This window comes from Phoenix dactylifera, chromosome 3 (genome assembly GCF_051530095.1).
Source record: "Phoenix dactylifera cultivar Ajwa chromosome 3, Ajwa_hap1_PhDact_Kaust_v1.1, whole genome shotgun sequence".
Lineage (NCBI taxonomy): Eukaryota > Viridiplantae > Streptophyta > Magnoliopsida > Arecales > Arecaceae > Phoenix > Phoenix dactylifera.
Genome location: NC_143192.1, coordinates 55,379,257 through 55,396,408, shown reverse-complemented (window position 1 = coordinate 55,396,408; position 17,152 = coordinate 55,379,257). Strand labels below are relative to the sequence as shown.

The 17,152-nt window shown below is 37.2% G+C and overlaps 1 protein-coding gene across 2 annotated transcripts; it reads left to right on the top strand.

The window, feature by feature from the left end:
* The first annotated feature begins 388 nt into the window (after positions 1–388).
* LOC103716062 (putative E3 ubiquitin-protein ligase XBOS34) lies at positions 389–14,539 on the top strand. 2 transcript variants are annotated; one of them, XM_008803912.6, is made up of 10 exons: positions 389–982; positions 1,081–1,195; positions 3,707–3,787; positions 3,892–3,980; positions 4,102–4,193; positions 4,377–4,458; positions 8,830–9,033; positions 9,742–9,844; positions 12,995–13,080; positions 13,509–14,539. In XM_008803912.6, the coding sequence occupies exons 1-10, from the start codon at positions 881–883 to the stop codon at positions 14,319–14,321; spliced, it is 1,767 nt and encodes a 588-aa protein (XP_008802134.6). In that variant the 5' UTR covers positions 389–880; the 3' UTR covers positions 14,322–14,539. The 2 variants fall into 2 exon arrangements, with proteins under 2 accessions (XP_008802134.6, XP_038972498.3); XM_039116570.3 differs by having other exon boundaries at positions 412–982; positions 13,488–14,539.
* Positions 14,540–17,152: the final 2,613 nt, after the last annotated feature.

Sequence of the window (17,152 nt, the reverse complement as noted above, 5' to 3'; positions counted from 1 at the left end):
ATACATGTCACTACTAGATTGGATGTTATAAAATTTAGTAAATCAGTGATCATCTCTTTGCAAATTCCACAGTAGTTCTCTCTTTCCCTTCTTGGGGGGTTAAATATGAATTGTGAGAGAGGCTAAACTCGCTTGCTTGGAGGTTCGTAATCACTGACCCTCCGAAACCAAAAACTCTTATATTGACCTTTAGAATAAAATCTAATTTAATTTTAATGGATCGGACCTACCTAAATCCCGAGTCCAACTGCCTCATTAAATCGACGCGGCGAGTCTCTATAACACACCACAAGAAACGCGTTCCGTTTACGCTGAATAGTAAAGTAGTTGGCAGTTACCTGTACCACCAACAATAAATAAATAATATTTTTTTGAATAATCTCAGCGAGAAAAACAAAAGAAAATCATAAAAGTAGAGTAGATTAATTGCACCGTTGAACTCGCTTCCGGGTAGGAGACCCAGCTCTTTATCTTGAAGGGTTAAAATCTCCGCTCTTTCCTCCCCAGTTTCCTCCGCTGCTCAAATATAAAGTCCGTTTGGTTTCCAACAAAGTTCAAAACTTTCGAAGCTTTTCGGAATCTTCGGATTCGGGTTCTTTCCGAATCGCTGGCGGAGGGCGGAAAGATGTCCCAATTTTGTGACCATGTCGCTCGCTTGGAAGCGGAGAGGAAAGTTCGAATCTTTTGAACTGTGGAGGAATTTTTGGCTTCTGAATCCTTACATAAACCCTAGCGGACGGTCCAAGCTGCAGAATTTTGGGCGCAATCCAAATTAGGGATTTTGGTGCTGTTCTTTTGCTGCTTGAAATCTTGGGAGTGACCACTCCTGGGATTCTCTTTTGTTTTGGGGCGTAATTAGCGTTTCGGAGGTAGACTACTGATGGGGGCACAGCAATCCAAGGATGAGTTGCTCTACCAGCAGGTTAATCACGGCAACATTGAAGGGATCAGGGCTCTTCGCCATCAAGGTGCCGGATTGGAGGTAAGCCTCTGCGTGTCTTCTATTGTTGGATTCTTTAGTATTTTTTGGAATTATGGGTGGATATAATGCTGGATTGGATGGATGGCATTTTTTGGCAGTGGATGGACAAGAAAGGGAAGACCCCGTTGATCCTTGCATGCATGAGGCTTGATCTCTTGCATGTTGCAAAAGCTCTGATTGAGATGGGTGCGAATGTGAATGCCTACCGACATGGTAAGAAGCTTTTTCTCCTGCCCAGTTATGATTCTATTGCCATGTATATGAATTGACTACTTGAACAAGTTGGGTTACTGAAAGATCCGTGGCAAGGTATTGCAATTTAAGTGCTGGACCCCGTACTGGTGCCCAACGTGATGGTACGGTCCAAGATTGTGAACCATGATCTGTAGGTTATTGTTATATAGAAAAATTGTTGAATGTCTGTGAATGGATTAACCTTGGACCCATTTGTCGGGGTCTGGCGTTGATATGAGGTGTTTAACATGTTGTTTGATTCTTACAACTTTTGGTAAACTCATTGATGGTTAATTAGAGATGGAAGCCATGCTGCATTAGTTTAGCTCTGCAACGACAACATTGAAAGCGATTCGTATTCTATCATCATACCTAGTGATTGTAAAATGAGAAATGGAACTATTTTTCTAGTAAGTGTGCTTGGTGTCTAGTATGTCCGCATGACTTTCAATGCTTGAGGAAAATGAAAAACATTTGAATTGCTCAACTAATGTAGCACATGCAAGTAGATGAGTTGGAAACAAGATCTACGTATGGTGTTTGGGTTGTCGTTTGGTTGTTGGGATAAAGTTTAATGTTTTATGAGTCCTAGGATTTTGTTAATACTAACGAAAGTTAAAGAAAGATATGGATTTAATATGTGAAGGGTTCTAGATGAGTACAAGGTGCTTGCTGGATAGTGTTCAAGTTCGAGTGGGAATGCCTTGTCCTGCTGGGTTAAGGAGTGACTGTTATATATACATATTTACTGATAGAACCAAACATTGCTAGAGGGAAAACAAATGATTTTTTTAAGTGTGCACTTTATCTCTTCGGCACCTATTTTGTCCATGCATAATTAAATTGCAGGTTCAACAACTGATATCATACTCTAGGGGCCAGCCAGCATAACTATGATGATAGATTGAGTGAGCAGCACCTGATAAATTGAGTGACATCAAATGTGCAAACTGGAGATCAAAAGGCAGATCAACATGATGGATTGTAAGACTTGGGGGCAACTGCTTGGGTTCAACTGGAAAAAAGATTGCACATTGAAGCATCAAGATGTTATGCCTGTTTGGATCTAAGGAGTTAATGGACATTCGAAGAATGTCCATGCCCAGATGGTCAATGAGATGGAGTGCTAAATGCTCTCTCGAGCATAGTAGGCACTGTAATAAAACTGGAAGAAGAACAAAGTAGCCTACTTTTAAATCTACCAAGTGCTGGATGAGGTCATCTACAAGATCTCAAGTGGGAAAACAGCAAAAAAGACTGCAAATATCTGGAGAAGATGAATGACAAAATCTAGGGAGGAAAATGAGAAACCAGATTGGCTCATGAGAATGGTGACCACTGCAGTTATTCCTGTGAACCATCTCATGATTATGAGAAAATGCATCTTATTCTCACACTTTTCTTGTTGATGATTAATTTGATTCTATATATAATGCATGCACTAAGACTGGGAATGGGTGATATAGACAATGAAGAACAGCTAGATCAATAAGATCAAGGAGCCTATTGCAGAAGGTGGGTGCGTTTTGATTGAAAAGCTCTTCAAATCAAGATGCATGCATCCAAAGTGGTTTCAACATGAAAAACACGAAGTTTTAGTGTACATGATCATGATGAGCTGGGGAACAAGACACTAGATCAAGTCAAAATTTTGATTACACAATGTTCATTTATTGTGATGGTGTACAGCTCATCAAAGAAGTTCTGAAATTTTGGAAGCATGGATGGCACAGATTCGTTCATGAAACAATCGCTGGTGCAGTATTATGCGACAAAAATAGCACTCTCAGTATTAGTGCATGGTGGAATTGGTCATCTGACTTAAAGGAGGATGTTGGAGTGTAGTGTGGAATACCTAAGGTGTTTTGGTTGGAGTCTAGTTGTCTAGTTAAAGCTTAATATCTTATGAATTTTGGGACTTTGTTTAATATCAGGAAAGTTAAGAAATATAGGGGATGAAATATGCAAAGTGCTTTAGATGAATTCAGAAAAAATGCACAGCTGGTTGTTGTTTGAGTGGAAAGGCCTTGGTTGGCCGTGATGGAAATAAACATAGCTGGAAAGGAATTATTTTAGATTCTTTTTGTCTATGCTTTATCTCTCTCCTTTTGTCCTATTTGTTCCATGCCGAACCTGGGGGTTCAATATAACTTTGCGTAAGGTTTATTTAGATACTTAGGTGCTTACTCTATATGGGGTCTATGCTTTAACCATATGAAAGCATTCATGCCACAGATGCAGTCTATTGACTCTATAGGAAAGCTAAGAGATCTACTTCGTGGAATATTTTATAGGAACTTTGGATGTTAGGGCATTACGCCTGCCTGCTAACAGATAGGTTCTGAGATTGATACATTTACTTTTTGAGAGTGTATATAGTGGTGCTATATCAGCACAGCTTTTTATTTATGAATGATTATTTAGTTATTTCACAGTTGATCATTATTGGGCTTGGCTGTAAAAGTTCTGTGCTTCTTTTTTGCACTGCAGGTGGTCATGCAGGAACTCCACTGCATCATGCTGCAAAAAAAGGCCTTGAGCAAACCGTTCATCTACTTCTCTCTCATGGAGGTACATCTTGTCAAAAATTATGTTTGATTTTTTTTTTTCTATTACAAACTTGCCTTATCTGCTGGGCTTTCGTGAATACTGAATCCTTGCTGAACTTTTTCCAGCAAATCCGTTCATCATGAATGATGATTGTCACAGTGCACTTGATTTGGCTAGACAAAAGGGGCACTACAATGTTGTCCATGCCATTGAGGTATGCTTGATGCTACCAGAAGCTTTTTGAATTTTAATCCAGGTGTATTAGATGATTCATTGTTGTTTGTTGTTTATACATTGCACATGGTAAGAATGTGTTTTAATTAACTTTTGTTCAGAGTCGAATATGCCTTTTTTCTGGCTGGCTGCGAGAGCATTACGGACCGAGCTTTTTGGAAGCATTTGCTCCAAAATTGATGTCAAGAAAAATGTCTGTACAGGTTTCAGTTACATAGTTTAAGTTTCCTTTTCTGAATGTGATCTTTTTTCCTATGTAGACAGCTATGTAGATTTTGGACTATTTTAAGTTACAGATTACATTGTATTTGAATTTTTTGTACCTGTTGAAAGGTTCAACATACATTCTGATCATCGTCGTACTATTTTTTTACAGTTGGGCTGTGGTTTTACCTTGTGATTCCCATAATCCAACAAAGCCTCTGAAGTTTGAGTTAGCTATATATCCTGAGCGGCAGGTATAGTAAAGAAGCATCAGCTAATGATTTATTCTTCAATCATTTAATCCTATAAATAATTTTCTTCTTTCTTTGTCCAATGAATTTCCTTCTATTTAAAAGTACACATGATTTTACTATCTAGGGGTAGCTTCTCATTGCCTGAAAATTAGCAAATAATACCTCACAATTTTAGGTTTGATCCAAGATGTGCATGAAAAAAAAAGAAAGCAAATGTATCCTTAGTCGAAACTTATTTTGTGAACATAAATTTCGAAATGAGAACTTTCCATCTATCTTATTGAACTGCATATCTCCATGAGAACCTACATTTTGTAATTATAATTTGTGTACCTGATATTATTGTTCAATATGGAATAAAAAGTATATTATTTTGTTCCTTAGATTACTTAATGTCAGAGAGAAGGGTAGTTTCTCACTCATTTTTGTGGTGAACCTTGCTAGCCTTGTTTGTAAGTTTTAGTGGGTACCCCTACCAAAATTTGGTGGTAGTTGTTTGCTTTTTTAAGTAGGATTTTAAATACTATGGAATGGGGCCATTCCGTTTTTTCTGTGGATCTAGATGCCCCACGTACCAACATTTAGGGCTGTGGATATTCTGTTCCATCCAGGTCCATTTCTTCAATCATCCCATCTCGACACAAAAGACGGTGGGATGGATGCCCCGCCGTCCCACCGGGATTTAAAATATTGTCCCTAAAACATGTTTGATTGAACTAGAACTTGTTTTGGTTTTGTTTTATTATTAGAGAAGGATCTTCCTACTGCAATATGTGCAAAAGAACATGCATATAACGGGGTTTATGCCTAAGCAAATTTTAACTTATAGTTCATGCATGATCTATCAGTATGATCCAATAAATGATCGGAATGATTCCTCACCATCAGTTCTAATGTTTAACTAAAGCTATACGGCTATACCCATGCTTTACCTAAAATATTGTGAAATCATAGCCGAAGCATTTCTAGTACATGATGCCATATCAAAGTTAATGTATTCACAATTTCTTCAACCTGATATTCTAGTAATGGTATCTTCTCATTTTTACACCCAGCAACTATAAGTACATGAGAAGATGAAAAAGGTCAATGCTAAATACAGATGTCATTGGCATGGATGCCGCTATGATGAGGAGACAATAGCTTAACAGCATCAGTCCCTAGAAATTTCTTTCTTTGTGGTTTTGGTTAAACATGTGGAGAACTGGAAATTTTACACCTTTATTGACATAAAAGAGGACATCATTTTAAATTTTTCTGGTCATGGAAAAAGTGGTTCCTTTCTGCCCGACATTTTTAATGTATTTTCTATTTCTTCCACAAACAGAGGGAAAGAGAGAGGAATTAAAGAAAAGCAGGATAAGATAATCTTTGTTAGAGAAGAAGCAGCTGTTCTTTTGTTATTTTTTTTGGTGTTTTTGCAAAATTAGTCCCAAAGTTTAGATAATGCACAAAATTCTATCATTAAATTTAGGCATTTTGCACAGTTGGAGTGTGCGAAGTCTCTAAATTATGCTGCTTTATTCACACAAATTCTTTCCATGAAGCTTAGGATATAGATCCTCTGCTTATGCTTCTTGCTTTGTCTCTTACAAGGGTAGGAAAGCATTGTCTTGTTTTGTCTCTTTTTTTAGCATTTTTCAAATCATGTAACCATCCTCTTATAGGACCTGAAAGTTGGTTCATGATGACTTATTGCAGCATTTTTCAAGGGGTCATTTGTTCTTGGTCACTGACGAAGATGACTGTGTTAATCAATACTTAGAACTTAATCTGAAAACTTAGTTGAAATTAAATATTGGAATTGTCAAAACATTGGAGTTGTAAACCAGAGAGAGAGAGAGAGAGAGAGAGAGAGAGAGGAGTCCCTATGATGTTAAAATGAAAAAAAAGGATTAGATGGGAATTTTGAATCTGATACAGGAATATGAAAACACAATGAGGTTTGCTATAAGCTGGACATTCTATGTCGAAGAATGTCATAAGACTACTTAGTACTTAATTCCTTAGTGCATGCTAATGGGGGAACGGGGATCAAACTTTATCAGGAAATGAAAATGTGGATTGGAAGTGCGATGAGGAGGAAAAAGATCTAGGATATTGCTTCTTGAATAGGGGAAAAGTTTCAGCAGTGTGCTTGAAATGCAAATAGTTTGTTGGACTTGCTGACAAAGGATATGTGCAAACTCATCTCTTGGGGAGATGCGATTGTTGGAATCTCATTTGGATATTCTTTTCTTTTTTTTAATATCAACATCTTGAAGGTAACTTGGATTGCCATTCTATTTTTTGCTTAATTGAATTCCTATCTTCTATATTGAATCTGGAAGCAGAGATCAACATATGCTTCGCATACATCAAATTTACACTTATACTGATAGGTAAATTAACCTTTGCGGATGCAAGCATTTCGGATGTACAAATGAGACATATCCAAAGGTTTTAGGATCCTCTTTATGGGTCCCATTGGCAGTAGCTTGTCATGTATCAAGATTGTAAAATAATAGGAACCTGGATAACAAACTAGATGAATATCTTTCCTGAGAAAGTTTTCAATAGGCACTTCAGCATGCTGCTATGAAGATCTTGTGAGCTAGGTTGCTTCTCCCCCTTTTTGCTTTATATTATTTACTAGTACTCCCTGCAATGCACATGCAGGGCATTGACAGCCATGGCTATGATATGCAACAGTAAGAAAGGAATCAAAGGTTTGCTCTGATCTTGTAGACATAGGGGCCCCACTTTGTTTCAAGCTGAGAGAAACACTAGGTCTCCAATGTTTTGCTTTACAGGAATGGAAGTATCAGGTCTCCAAATTGTGGAGGTTTTTCCCTCTCTCCTTTTCCTCTCTCTTCTCATGGCATTGGGAATCTAATAAAGGCATGAGCATGCTCTCTCAACCAAAAAATGTCCAGCTACAAAGCTAGAGTCCTGCTGCACAGGGAGAGTCCAGCCAAAAAAGGCTTTTCCCATTTAAATAGTAGAGAAAGAGATTTATTTTTATATCGCCATGCTGCTGTAGCTTCCTCATCATGGTTGGAGTTCTTGGTTAGCATGCTTCAGACAGGCACAGTAGAAGTTCCCATACAATGGTTAGGCCTTTTCAACCTCTCATGCATCACGTGTCTCTTCAAGGTGGATTGCTGTTGTGTGTGGTCTATTGAGCACTTCCTAAAGTTGCTTTTTTCGGGCATGCCTGCAGGGGTGGGGTTGGCATGGTGATTTAGCTTTAGAATTATCTACCAGACCACTCTTAATTAGTTGAGTAACTACATCTCAAAATTTTTCCTACTTTTCAAATGGCCAACCAAATCAGTTGCCATGCATTTTACATAATCACCTGTAACGTGAGCTGCAATATACTTTGCATTATTGTCAATGGCAGTATCCCTCTATGTCAGATGTTGCCGAAAAATGTCTTTTTGAGTAGCGAGCACCATTTCTGAAGTGCAATAACATCAAATATTAATGAGAATTTTCATTGATGCAAACTGCAGAAATATTAGGATGATTGCATGCATAATGAATTTCTCTTCTTTAAATATGTCTGTTTTGCTCCTTTATTTTAAACGTACTATGCCCTTGCGGTGGTTTAACCAGTGCATTAGTCTTCAATGAATTACTTAATTACATATCCTCGTATAAGCCTAATGGTCTCTTTTAGAGGATGGCAAGCCCAAGAGTATCTGTTTGGGCATGCAAACAGAATTTAGAGGTTTAGTGGACCAGAAATGCAGCCTCATTACTGCAAATCTAAACCTTTTGAGTGCTTTTGTAAGCTTTTCCTTAGCATCATCCATTTGCCCTATCTTCTGAGATTACTTTAACAAAGGAAAAGGCTTCTACTGATGATTTACTTAAAAATATTTGCTGAATGGGGCTTGAAATAGAACAGCTGATTGGCATGCGAATGCATCTTGAGACCTTCATTGGTCATCCAGTGTCTGGCCAAAATGAAATTCTTCAACTTTGTAAAAATGGAAGGCCTTCCTCCGATACATTCGTCTTTATCAGTCTGCAAGGCAACAGTTCTTCTCAGCCTTTATGCAATGCAAGAAGATCTTGCTTTAGCCATCATTATTAATGTCAGCATAAAATTGAGATTCATGATATTTAATTCTGCTACTATGTGAGGCATTCTGTTGATTTTTATGCATTTGGCAAGAAAGATATGAGAATGCTTAAGGATAGCATGGGTTTGGATCTCCATCTTGTGCTGGTTGGGGCCTGTCACAAATTGTTCACTAGCTAGTTCCCTCTTATTGAACATTATGTTACCACTGGCAGCCAATTTTCTGACAGTTTGGGACCTAAATTTGACACCCTTTCACCTGTTTGTAGCTTAGTTACCTAAATTGAGTACATGTGCAGGAGCGGATTCAGCTGTCGGACTGGAGGGGAGCAAGGCTTCCAAAAAGAGTTCGAGTAAGAAAGCACCTAGGGAGCAACTGCAATAACAAGATCCCAGGGAGATTTCAAAGCAAGTGCAGGACCTTAGACAAAAGACTACAGCTACCTAGGGTTGCAGAAAATGACAGAAGAGAATTAAGAGTTCATTCTACTTTCTATCATCAGGTAAAGCTTTAGGTATTCCTAGAAGGAATCTTGAAAATAGGCCATCACATGGTGCTAATATTAACTTTTCCTTTAAAGAATACATAGTGTATGTTATTTGCCACTTATCTGCAATCTGTTGGAGAGCAGGGTTGCCATAAGGCAAAATGTCTAAGCACTATGTAACAAAATTGTCTTTCCAAATCTTAAGTGTTGTTTGTCTGCTGAACTAAGATATGTATAATGAAATTGGCACTAAACTATGTCATTATGAGTTGCCCTGTCATCGTTGGTTTATTAGCATTAGCTAATTGTCTGAGTTCAGGATTTTTCTCAAAACCTTTTCTGCACTGGTCTCTCAGTAAGCTTGTGGGTTAGGCTGCATTTTTTTCCCAAAAAAATGTGTAATTCTTTAGTATTACTAACTGTTTGTGGTTCAATCATGAGAAGATGCTGACATAGGATGACTAAGAACAGAGTGGATGCCTCCAGAGCAACTGTTCATAAATTGTTATATAACTCAATTTTGCGTGATACGAGTCCAATTATAGATCACAAAAACTTTCACTTGTAGTTTACTTTGCATGAGTTCATGTGCATCTCTTTTTCCACAAATGACTATTTTCTTTTGTTTGTTCATACTAATTGTTTTTCTACATCTAGGACAGGATATGCGATGACTTAAATTTTTATTGTTCAATTTGCTAAGCAGTTTTTACTGACAAACAGGTTGCGAAGCCTCGCATCATTATTTCACTTTGGAAAGCTCATATTGAGGAACCAAAGTTCAACCAGCCAGATCCAGCTTTGGTTATTATGGACAAGGCCACAAGTATGTTTCTGCATTAAAGCTTTTTTTTTTCCTTAAAGTTTGTTAAATGATGTACCAAGGTTGTCATAGGCTGCAGCCTAGTCACTTGGGCAACCCCATTGCCTAGATGCCTGGTGCTTTCTAGGCTGCTAGGTGATGTGGCAGTCTGGGCACCTAGGTTGGCATCTGGACAGCCACTTCACCTCCTACAGGCTTCTTCTTTACAAGGGGTACCTATTTATGATATAATACTAATCACTTTAAATTCCAGCTATCTTTCATCATATATGTTATAAATTTTATTTACTATCTAGTAAGTTGAGTTGTGTATTTTCCAGTACTTTAAAAGCTACTTTTCTAGATCCTTGCCATTCATATTTGGCGTTCCCTCATCCATTCCAGGACAGCCTTCCATCAATCTGCCCCTTTTTAACTATTTTGGTGTTTATAACATGTTCTCGAAGATATCAATCGATGCTAGATCATATTATGAATCGCTTTAGTAGTAAACAACCTATCATTTATGAATATGAAGTTTTTTTCATGTGTTTTCTATGAACTAGTTATCTTGAGATAATTTGGTTATACAGGGTATGGTATTACTTCTAATATTTTTTTTAATGATTTTTAAACTGGCGATGCTTGCCTGGCTACCTAGGCATTAACAGGGGCCGGAGCTGAGGACCATTTAAGCACTTTGTCAGCCTGGTGATGTATGATAACTTGAAAACATTATCCATTGTTGAACACTTGATTAGAGGTTTTCCCCGGGTGGCTTTTGAGACAAAGATATATCTAATTTAGCTGTCATCCTGTAAGTTATAGGTATCATGTGATATATTGCTTCTAGTAGATAAACTAGAACAAACCCTTTTTTTTTCTATGCTTGCTTCATTTTGGTTATTATTTTTTGACTTTGGCTCTTTTCCAGGCTCAACAAAAGCTTGAATTAATAGAATTACATGCTTTACATACTCGATGCTTAACTCTAGGTTGCTCAACTAGAATGTAATGCCTGTAACAATAATTGGTCTTTAACAAAAACTTTAAAGCTGCAGCATAGGCCTTTGTCAGACACAAATCGGCGTGGTATGTGCAGTGGCACAGGCCATCGCACACCTGGCATGCATGAGGCAGTCAGCGTGGGCCAGTGTTGCCATGGCATATGCCAGCTTGTCCTGGTCGACATAGCTAGCACCTCTATCCATGGTCTTCAAATGGTATTATATATCGTATTCCTTTTTTGTTTTGGTATTATGATTAATCTGGTGTGGATATTATGTTTGGTCACCTTTTTGCATTGTATGAATACGAAAAATGTAGTAAGAGAAGATCATAAACTTGCTTTCCTTTTTTATTCCCATAATATGTTTTACATTTTTTGAACCTGAAGGCTGCATAAGATCATATTTTGTTTCTTTGTGCTGATCATATATTTATGTGTAAGCAGAGAAATGATATCAGACCATCTGTTATATAGTTTCTGATGAAAAATCTATATGATTATAGGATTGCTTAGAGTAATGGAAGGTTTGGGTACAACACATTTAAAATGTTAGGTCCTCTTATGTCACTTCAAGAGAACAACGTTAGGTTTATCGATCTTTATCGCCAAAACCTGCTAGTTGAGGTTTCTCACACACTTGTACCTTCATCATTCTCCCACACCTGTGTGCTGACACTTCTACACATTCTTTGACTGATATCAAATACCTCTAAGGCTCTAACACTCACTACAAGGGTGGTTTTGATTCGAATGCCACAATGTTCCTACTTATGGTTTCATCACTCTTGAAGTCTTTATGCATTATACTTTTTTGTCTCATTGCATAAAGTAGAAATTGTGACTGCCCATTAAGTGGAGTTCAAGTTTTTTTTTTAGTATCTTTTATGTAGATACTGCCTAATTTTTTGAGAGGGCCACTTAATTACTCTGATATCTTGCTGCTGCATTAATTATCAAGTGCATTCTAGTTTGATTTCAGAGATCTTATCATCAATGTTGAAAAGTTTGTCTAGTATGCGTCAATTCATGATTTCATGTTTGTGAAACCACTTTTTTTTTAAAAAAAATGAACACTATTTGCATGAGACACACTCTTCCCCTTTCTTGTTTTCATTGATCCTTCTACTCTCCTGGCTGCTGATACTGGTCTCTGAAGTACTTAAAGTGGCGCTTGCAAATTGTGCTGCCTCTTTAGTTGCATGCGAGATGAACATGTGTGCATGTGCGTACATGCATACGCACACATTCCTGCACTCAGACACCTACACCCCGGAAAAATGGGGGGAAAGAACACCTCTGTCCATTCCCTTCTTCCTATCTTGGCGATCTTTCTACTTATTCGGGGCCACAACTTATCCCTCTCTGTTTTGTGCAGCACATTTTGTACTAAAGTGGTTTTTGCATTCATTTATGTCACCAATGATGGAAATCTTTTGATATAGAAGCACTTATTGTGCAGGTAGTTGTAATAGGGTTTTCATCAAGTTCTTGATGGTAAGCTGTAAAATGAATTTATTAATAAATCTTAGAGAAGGTAGTTGGACGTATTTGTGAAGAAGTTGAATAAAGAGTCTAGTCCTGCTTATTGTACCCTTCCGGACAGTAAGCCTGTTAGTTAGCAAGCATTCTGTTGCAACAAATTGTAATTGTTCAAAACGTTCCGTCCCTAACTAGCATGGTATATATTTTTAGTCTTCTTGACTCGGATGTAGTGTAACACTAGGTATCCCAATTGTCCTTATGACGGCATGTCCTATTTAGTGCTTTTCAGACCTGCTGGTTTCAATTATGTCAAATTCAAAATGTCACTTTTAAAGAGTCAGCACTTATCTTGCTCTCATTGCATATGCAACTTATTTTAGAGTTTTTTTTTTGTTTCATAAACTTCCATCTTTGCAGAAACACCGGACTATTAAACTTGAGGTTGGCTAAACCCTTCCTTTGCAAATATAAGCGTATCTACTAACAGTCATTAGTTGTGATTTCTTTGATAATACCATTTTAACATCTGGATAAGACTTGATAAATAGCCAAGAGGACCTTTATTTTACTAGTATTTAACTTTAATTCTGAAATGTATGTTATTCTGGTTAAAGTTTTCTGCATTTTAGTGACCTTTCATTTCTTCTGCTGGTACTCAACCTTAATTTGGTCCATCTTCGCAGGAACGAGATACAAGTTTTTATCCGCAAATGAAGGTGACAAGCAACAACTGCAGTGGTTCTATAATGCATGCCGAGGAATTCCCCAGGTAATTAGTGAGTACATTTAATGATTGCTGTACTGCAGAGCATGCAAGTGAATGTTAGCGTAAGAATCTCATAGGAATTTCAGGAGAGTAATTCCTGTATAAACCAAGAACTAATATTACTGTATGTATGCTTTATCTCCATTTAAAGTGTGGCACATAGTGTAAATCCATCATGCAAGGAACTAAGCTTGCAAGAATAGAGAGAATAGATGGGGACTAAGAATTTAATCTTGAAATTTCGTCCTTAGATCCAGAAAATATGCTGCAAATAGGGTTAGTAGGGGTTGTTTTGAAGTTTCTTTACTCAATGCTGATCTATTGCTTCCATGATAAGGTCTTAAAGAGGTTTATTCTTATTCTGTTACATTTTAGTAGCATTGCTATCCACAACTAACTTTGGTGTTCAGCAAAATTTCTCCATCTTGCAGGTGATTAATAACATTCCAGTAACACCAGCAGGTGGACCCGTGCCTCCCCCATCACAAATCAACTCATATGCATCAGCAACATCAACTGTCACACATACATCCAACCAGGAAGACAGAGAATTAGCCATGGCCATTAACGCCTCCATTCAGTCAGCTATAGTAGAGGGAGTGCCTGATGTCCAACCAGTCACCCGCACCAGCAATACTAATGGCTGGGGCAGCTCATCTAGTAATTCTACTAATAATGGCTGGGGACCACCAGATACTGCTCCACCATCAACATTGAATGCCCAAGCACATCTGAACGAGTCAAATACCAGTGTATACAATGGATGGGCTGCTCCTGAAGTTGGGCCAAATAATAGTGCATCGCAGCCAGCCACGAATCAATCTGACACGCCATTCGTTATTCCATCTCAGGATGCACATCCCACAGTTTTGGTTCCTTCTGCTCCACCAGTCACTGATGAGACATTTTATGATGGATCAATTCACTATCCATCAATAGATTCCAGTCCTGTTGATATAAGCATGCCTGCTATCGAGATAAAACCTGTGACTAATGAAGTTAAAGAAGATACTGCTAGTACTCCAAGATTTTCCAAACCTGGGAATGATGAAGTTAAAGAAGGCAGTAGTAGTACTTCTGGGTCTTGTGTTATCTGTTTGGATGCCCCAGTGGAGGGGGCATGCATTCCATGTGGTCACATGATTGGATGTATGCCTTGCTTGAAGGAGATCAAAGCGAAGAATTGGGGTTGCCCTGTTTGCCGTGCCAATGTAGATCAGGTCATAAAGCTCTATGCTGTTTGAGTGGTCAATCTCGATCCGAACAGTCTGTATATAGTTAGCTACATCATGAGGATGACAGATCTTGGATATTTTATCATGATGTACAAAATATTTTGACCCTACAATTAAGTCAATGACGCCTACGGGTTGCTCTGGAATTCCAGTTAAGGTCAAAATACAGTAATATAATTTGTATATACTATAGATGCTATCGGCAAGAGGATTGTGTTTATTTCCCACATTCAGGTATCCAAAGTAGGGCAATGTTGTATGTAGAATCTGTAATGATGTTATTGTGGAAAACATTCTGTCTTATTGTTCCAAAAAATCAATTTGTATTGCATGTCTGCCCCACCTTTGCTCTAAAGTGATAGATGAGATGTATTGGAAATCGGTGTGCTACATTCTGGAGCCAAAAGGTGAGAAGTTTTGTGCAATATTTGACCTAGAATGCATCTTTAATTTTGTAGGTCATCTCTATAGTTTTATTATTACTTCCTGTTCAGCAAATATTTTTTATTCTAGTTGTCTGATCCAAGAATTTCTATCAGTGAAAAAGAATTTCCTTTTTTTTTTATGTAAGACATGCTTGTATTATCCCAGTTTAGTTGCAAAGCAATCTTGTTTAGCCGGGTAGCCAACTGCAAAAGTAGATAATAGCTTCTTTGATGCTCGATTCTGCCCCATGTAACATGCTGTCAATCAAATAATTACCTACATAATTTACATCGCACGCACTTTGTTCTGTTTTGTTTTATTTTATTTTATATATTCTTTTTGTGGTAATGCAGAGTTAAAATGCATTGACCTCTAAGCATTTGCAATTGTTCACTCGTTACTTATTACTAAATTATTCTTGGGTGTGTTCAAATCTTTGTGATTTAGGGGTCTGCCCCTCGTCTTAGATAAACAACAATTTGCAATTTCTCTACTAAATGTGAACATTACCATCCATCTCTCTTTACAACAAAGAATAATAGAATCACAAGCAGTCAATTTAAGAGAGTATCTATCACTATAACTTGAATAATAAAAAAAAAATGCGCGGCCCGAAAACTAAATGGGCTCTATATTTTTGCCCAAGCTCAGTTTAAACTCTTTTGGGCCAAGCCTAAAGGCCGATCCGAAGTCAGTTTAGCCCGATGGAGTTCGAACTGGCTAGAGCTCATTTCCGATGGACCATTCAGAAGAAGCAAACGGGTCGACTCATGGCCTGCATTGTGCTATTTTGAAAGAAACAAGCCTTTTGTTCTTTTACTTAATATTTTATGTATAAAAATGGCATCATCCAGAAATTTAAATAGTCAGATGGTTCTGATAATTGATGGTATAGTTGTGACAGTTAATGGCCTTCTCTTTTTCAATTAGAGAATTAGCTTAACATTTTCACCCATATTTAAGTCGAGCTGAAATCACCTTCAAATTAAACCAACTCCTGATTTCATAAAGCTTATAAATTAACTTTTAATTGATCCAAAGAATAAAAAGATTTTGGGGATTAGGATAGGCCAATCTCTACCTTTCTATCTTAATCTAACCCATCCCTCAAGGGGCCACTCCAACCAGAATTGAATCCCCACGACTCTTGCCTAACTTGGGAATATCTAAAAGCATGGTCAAGCTTTTGGCTCAACTTGAAATTAATAATGAGCTTGTTTTCTAGGTCAAGATTATTATTTTTTAGCTTCAAATTGAGCTTGATTAAAGCTTTTCTCAAGCTGAGTTCAGCCCGGGTCAAGCTTGTTCAATTTGTCTAATATCCTTAGGGGGCATTTGGCAATCCAAATGGGATCACTGTGGTGATATAAGATCACTGATGATTTTTATGATAGGCCTCCTAAGCATTCATAAATAACCTATTTGGTATACCATAGAAATCTAAGATCACTAGTTATATTATACCAAAAATATCCTTGATACATACCAAGAGGATTTTTTATATATTCTTGGCTCTCATAAATTAAGAATATAAGCAAATATAGTGATTCATATAGTAGTTGTATTCAAATAAATAAAGCAGCTAAACAAATCACCATTTCGTGATGCAAAATCATCATCAGCTCGTCAAAGATAAAGGTTTTATTGTTGACCTAGAAAAGAGAAAAAAAATGTTTTTAATCTTTTTTAGTTCCTTAACTTCTCGATGGACTTGTATTGTAGATTCCACCATCTATTCTGTTACTGCAAATGGAAGCTATAAATTTTTCTAAATATTTCTTCCATTTAATATTCCCCCCTTAGATATTTAGGTTTCTTGCTATTCTATTGTCAAAGAAGAAGGAAAAAAAAATCTCAACAAAAAAAGAAATGGAAGAAAAACCATTTCATATTGGGTAAGGAAATAATATTTTGATTGCTTTATATATCTTACAGAGACATGACATATGCGTAGATTGAATTAAGGCACTAGTCTGGTGGCTTATTACTCTCGAGGATTATATAGCTAGCTTGCATATATACGGCTCCCCATTTTAAAAGAAAACAAGGATGAATCCAACATCCAAAGCACGGGCACAACTCCAAGGAATTTGAACTCAAAGAATTCTAATCAAATATCTTAGGAAATAGATAAATTTACTAGGCAGAGCTATATAAAAAAATTATGCATCTCAGATCCTATAAAAAAAAAATCTATGCATCACATATATACAGACAGATTTATGAAAAAAAATAATTTTTTGCATTGATATTAATATTTAGAAAAATAAAAGAGACTCAATCAAACATAAGAAATCAAAAGATTCTATAAGGAATATCAGGCACCAAAAGCTTATACTCTTTGGTATTACTAGCCCAAGGTTCATGCAAAACATGGAGTAGACCAACGACCTCTATGATGGGAATCCAACAAC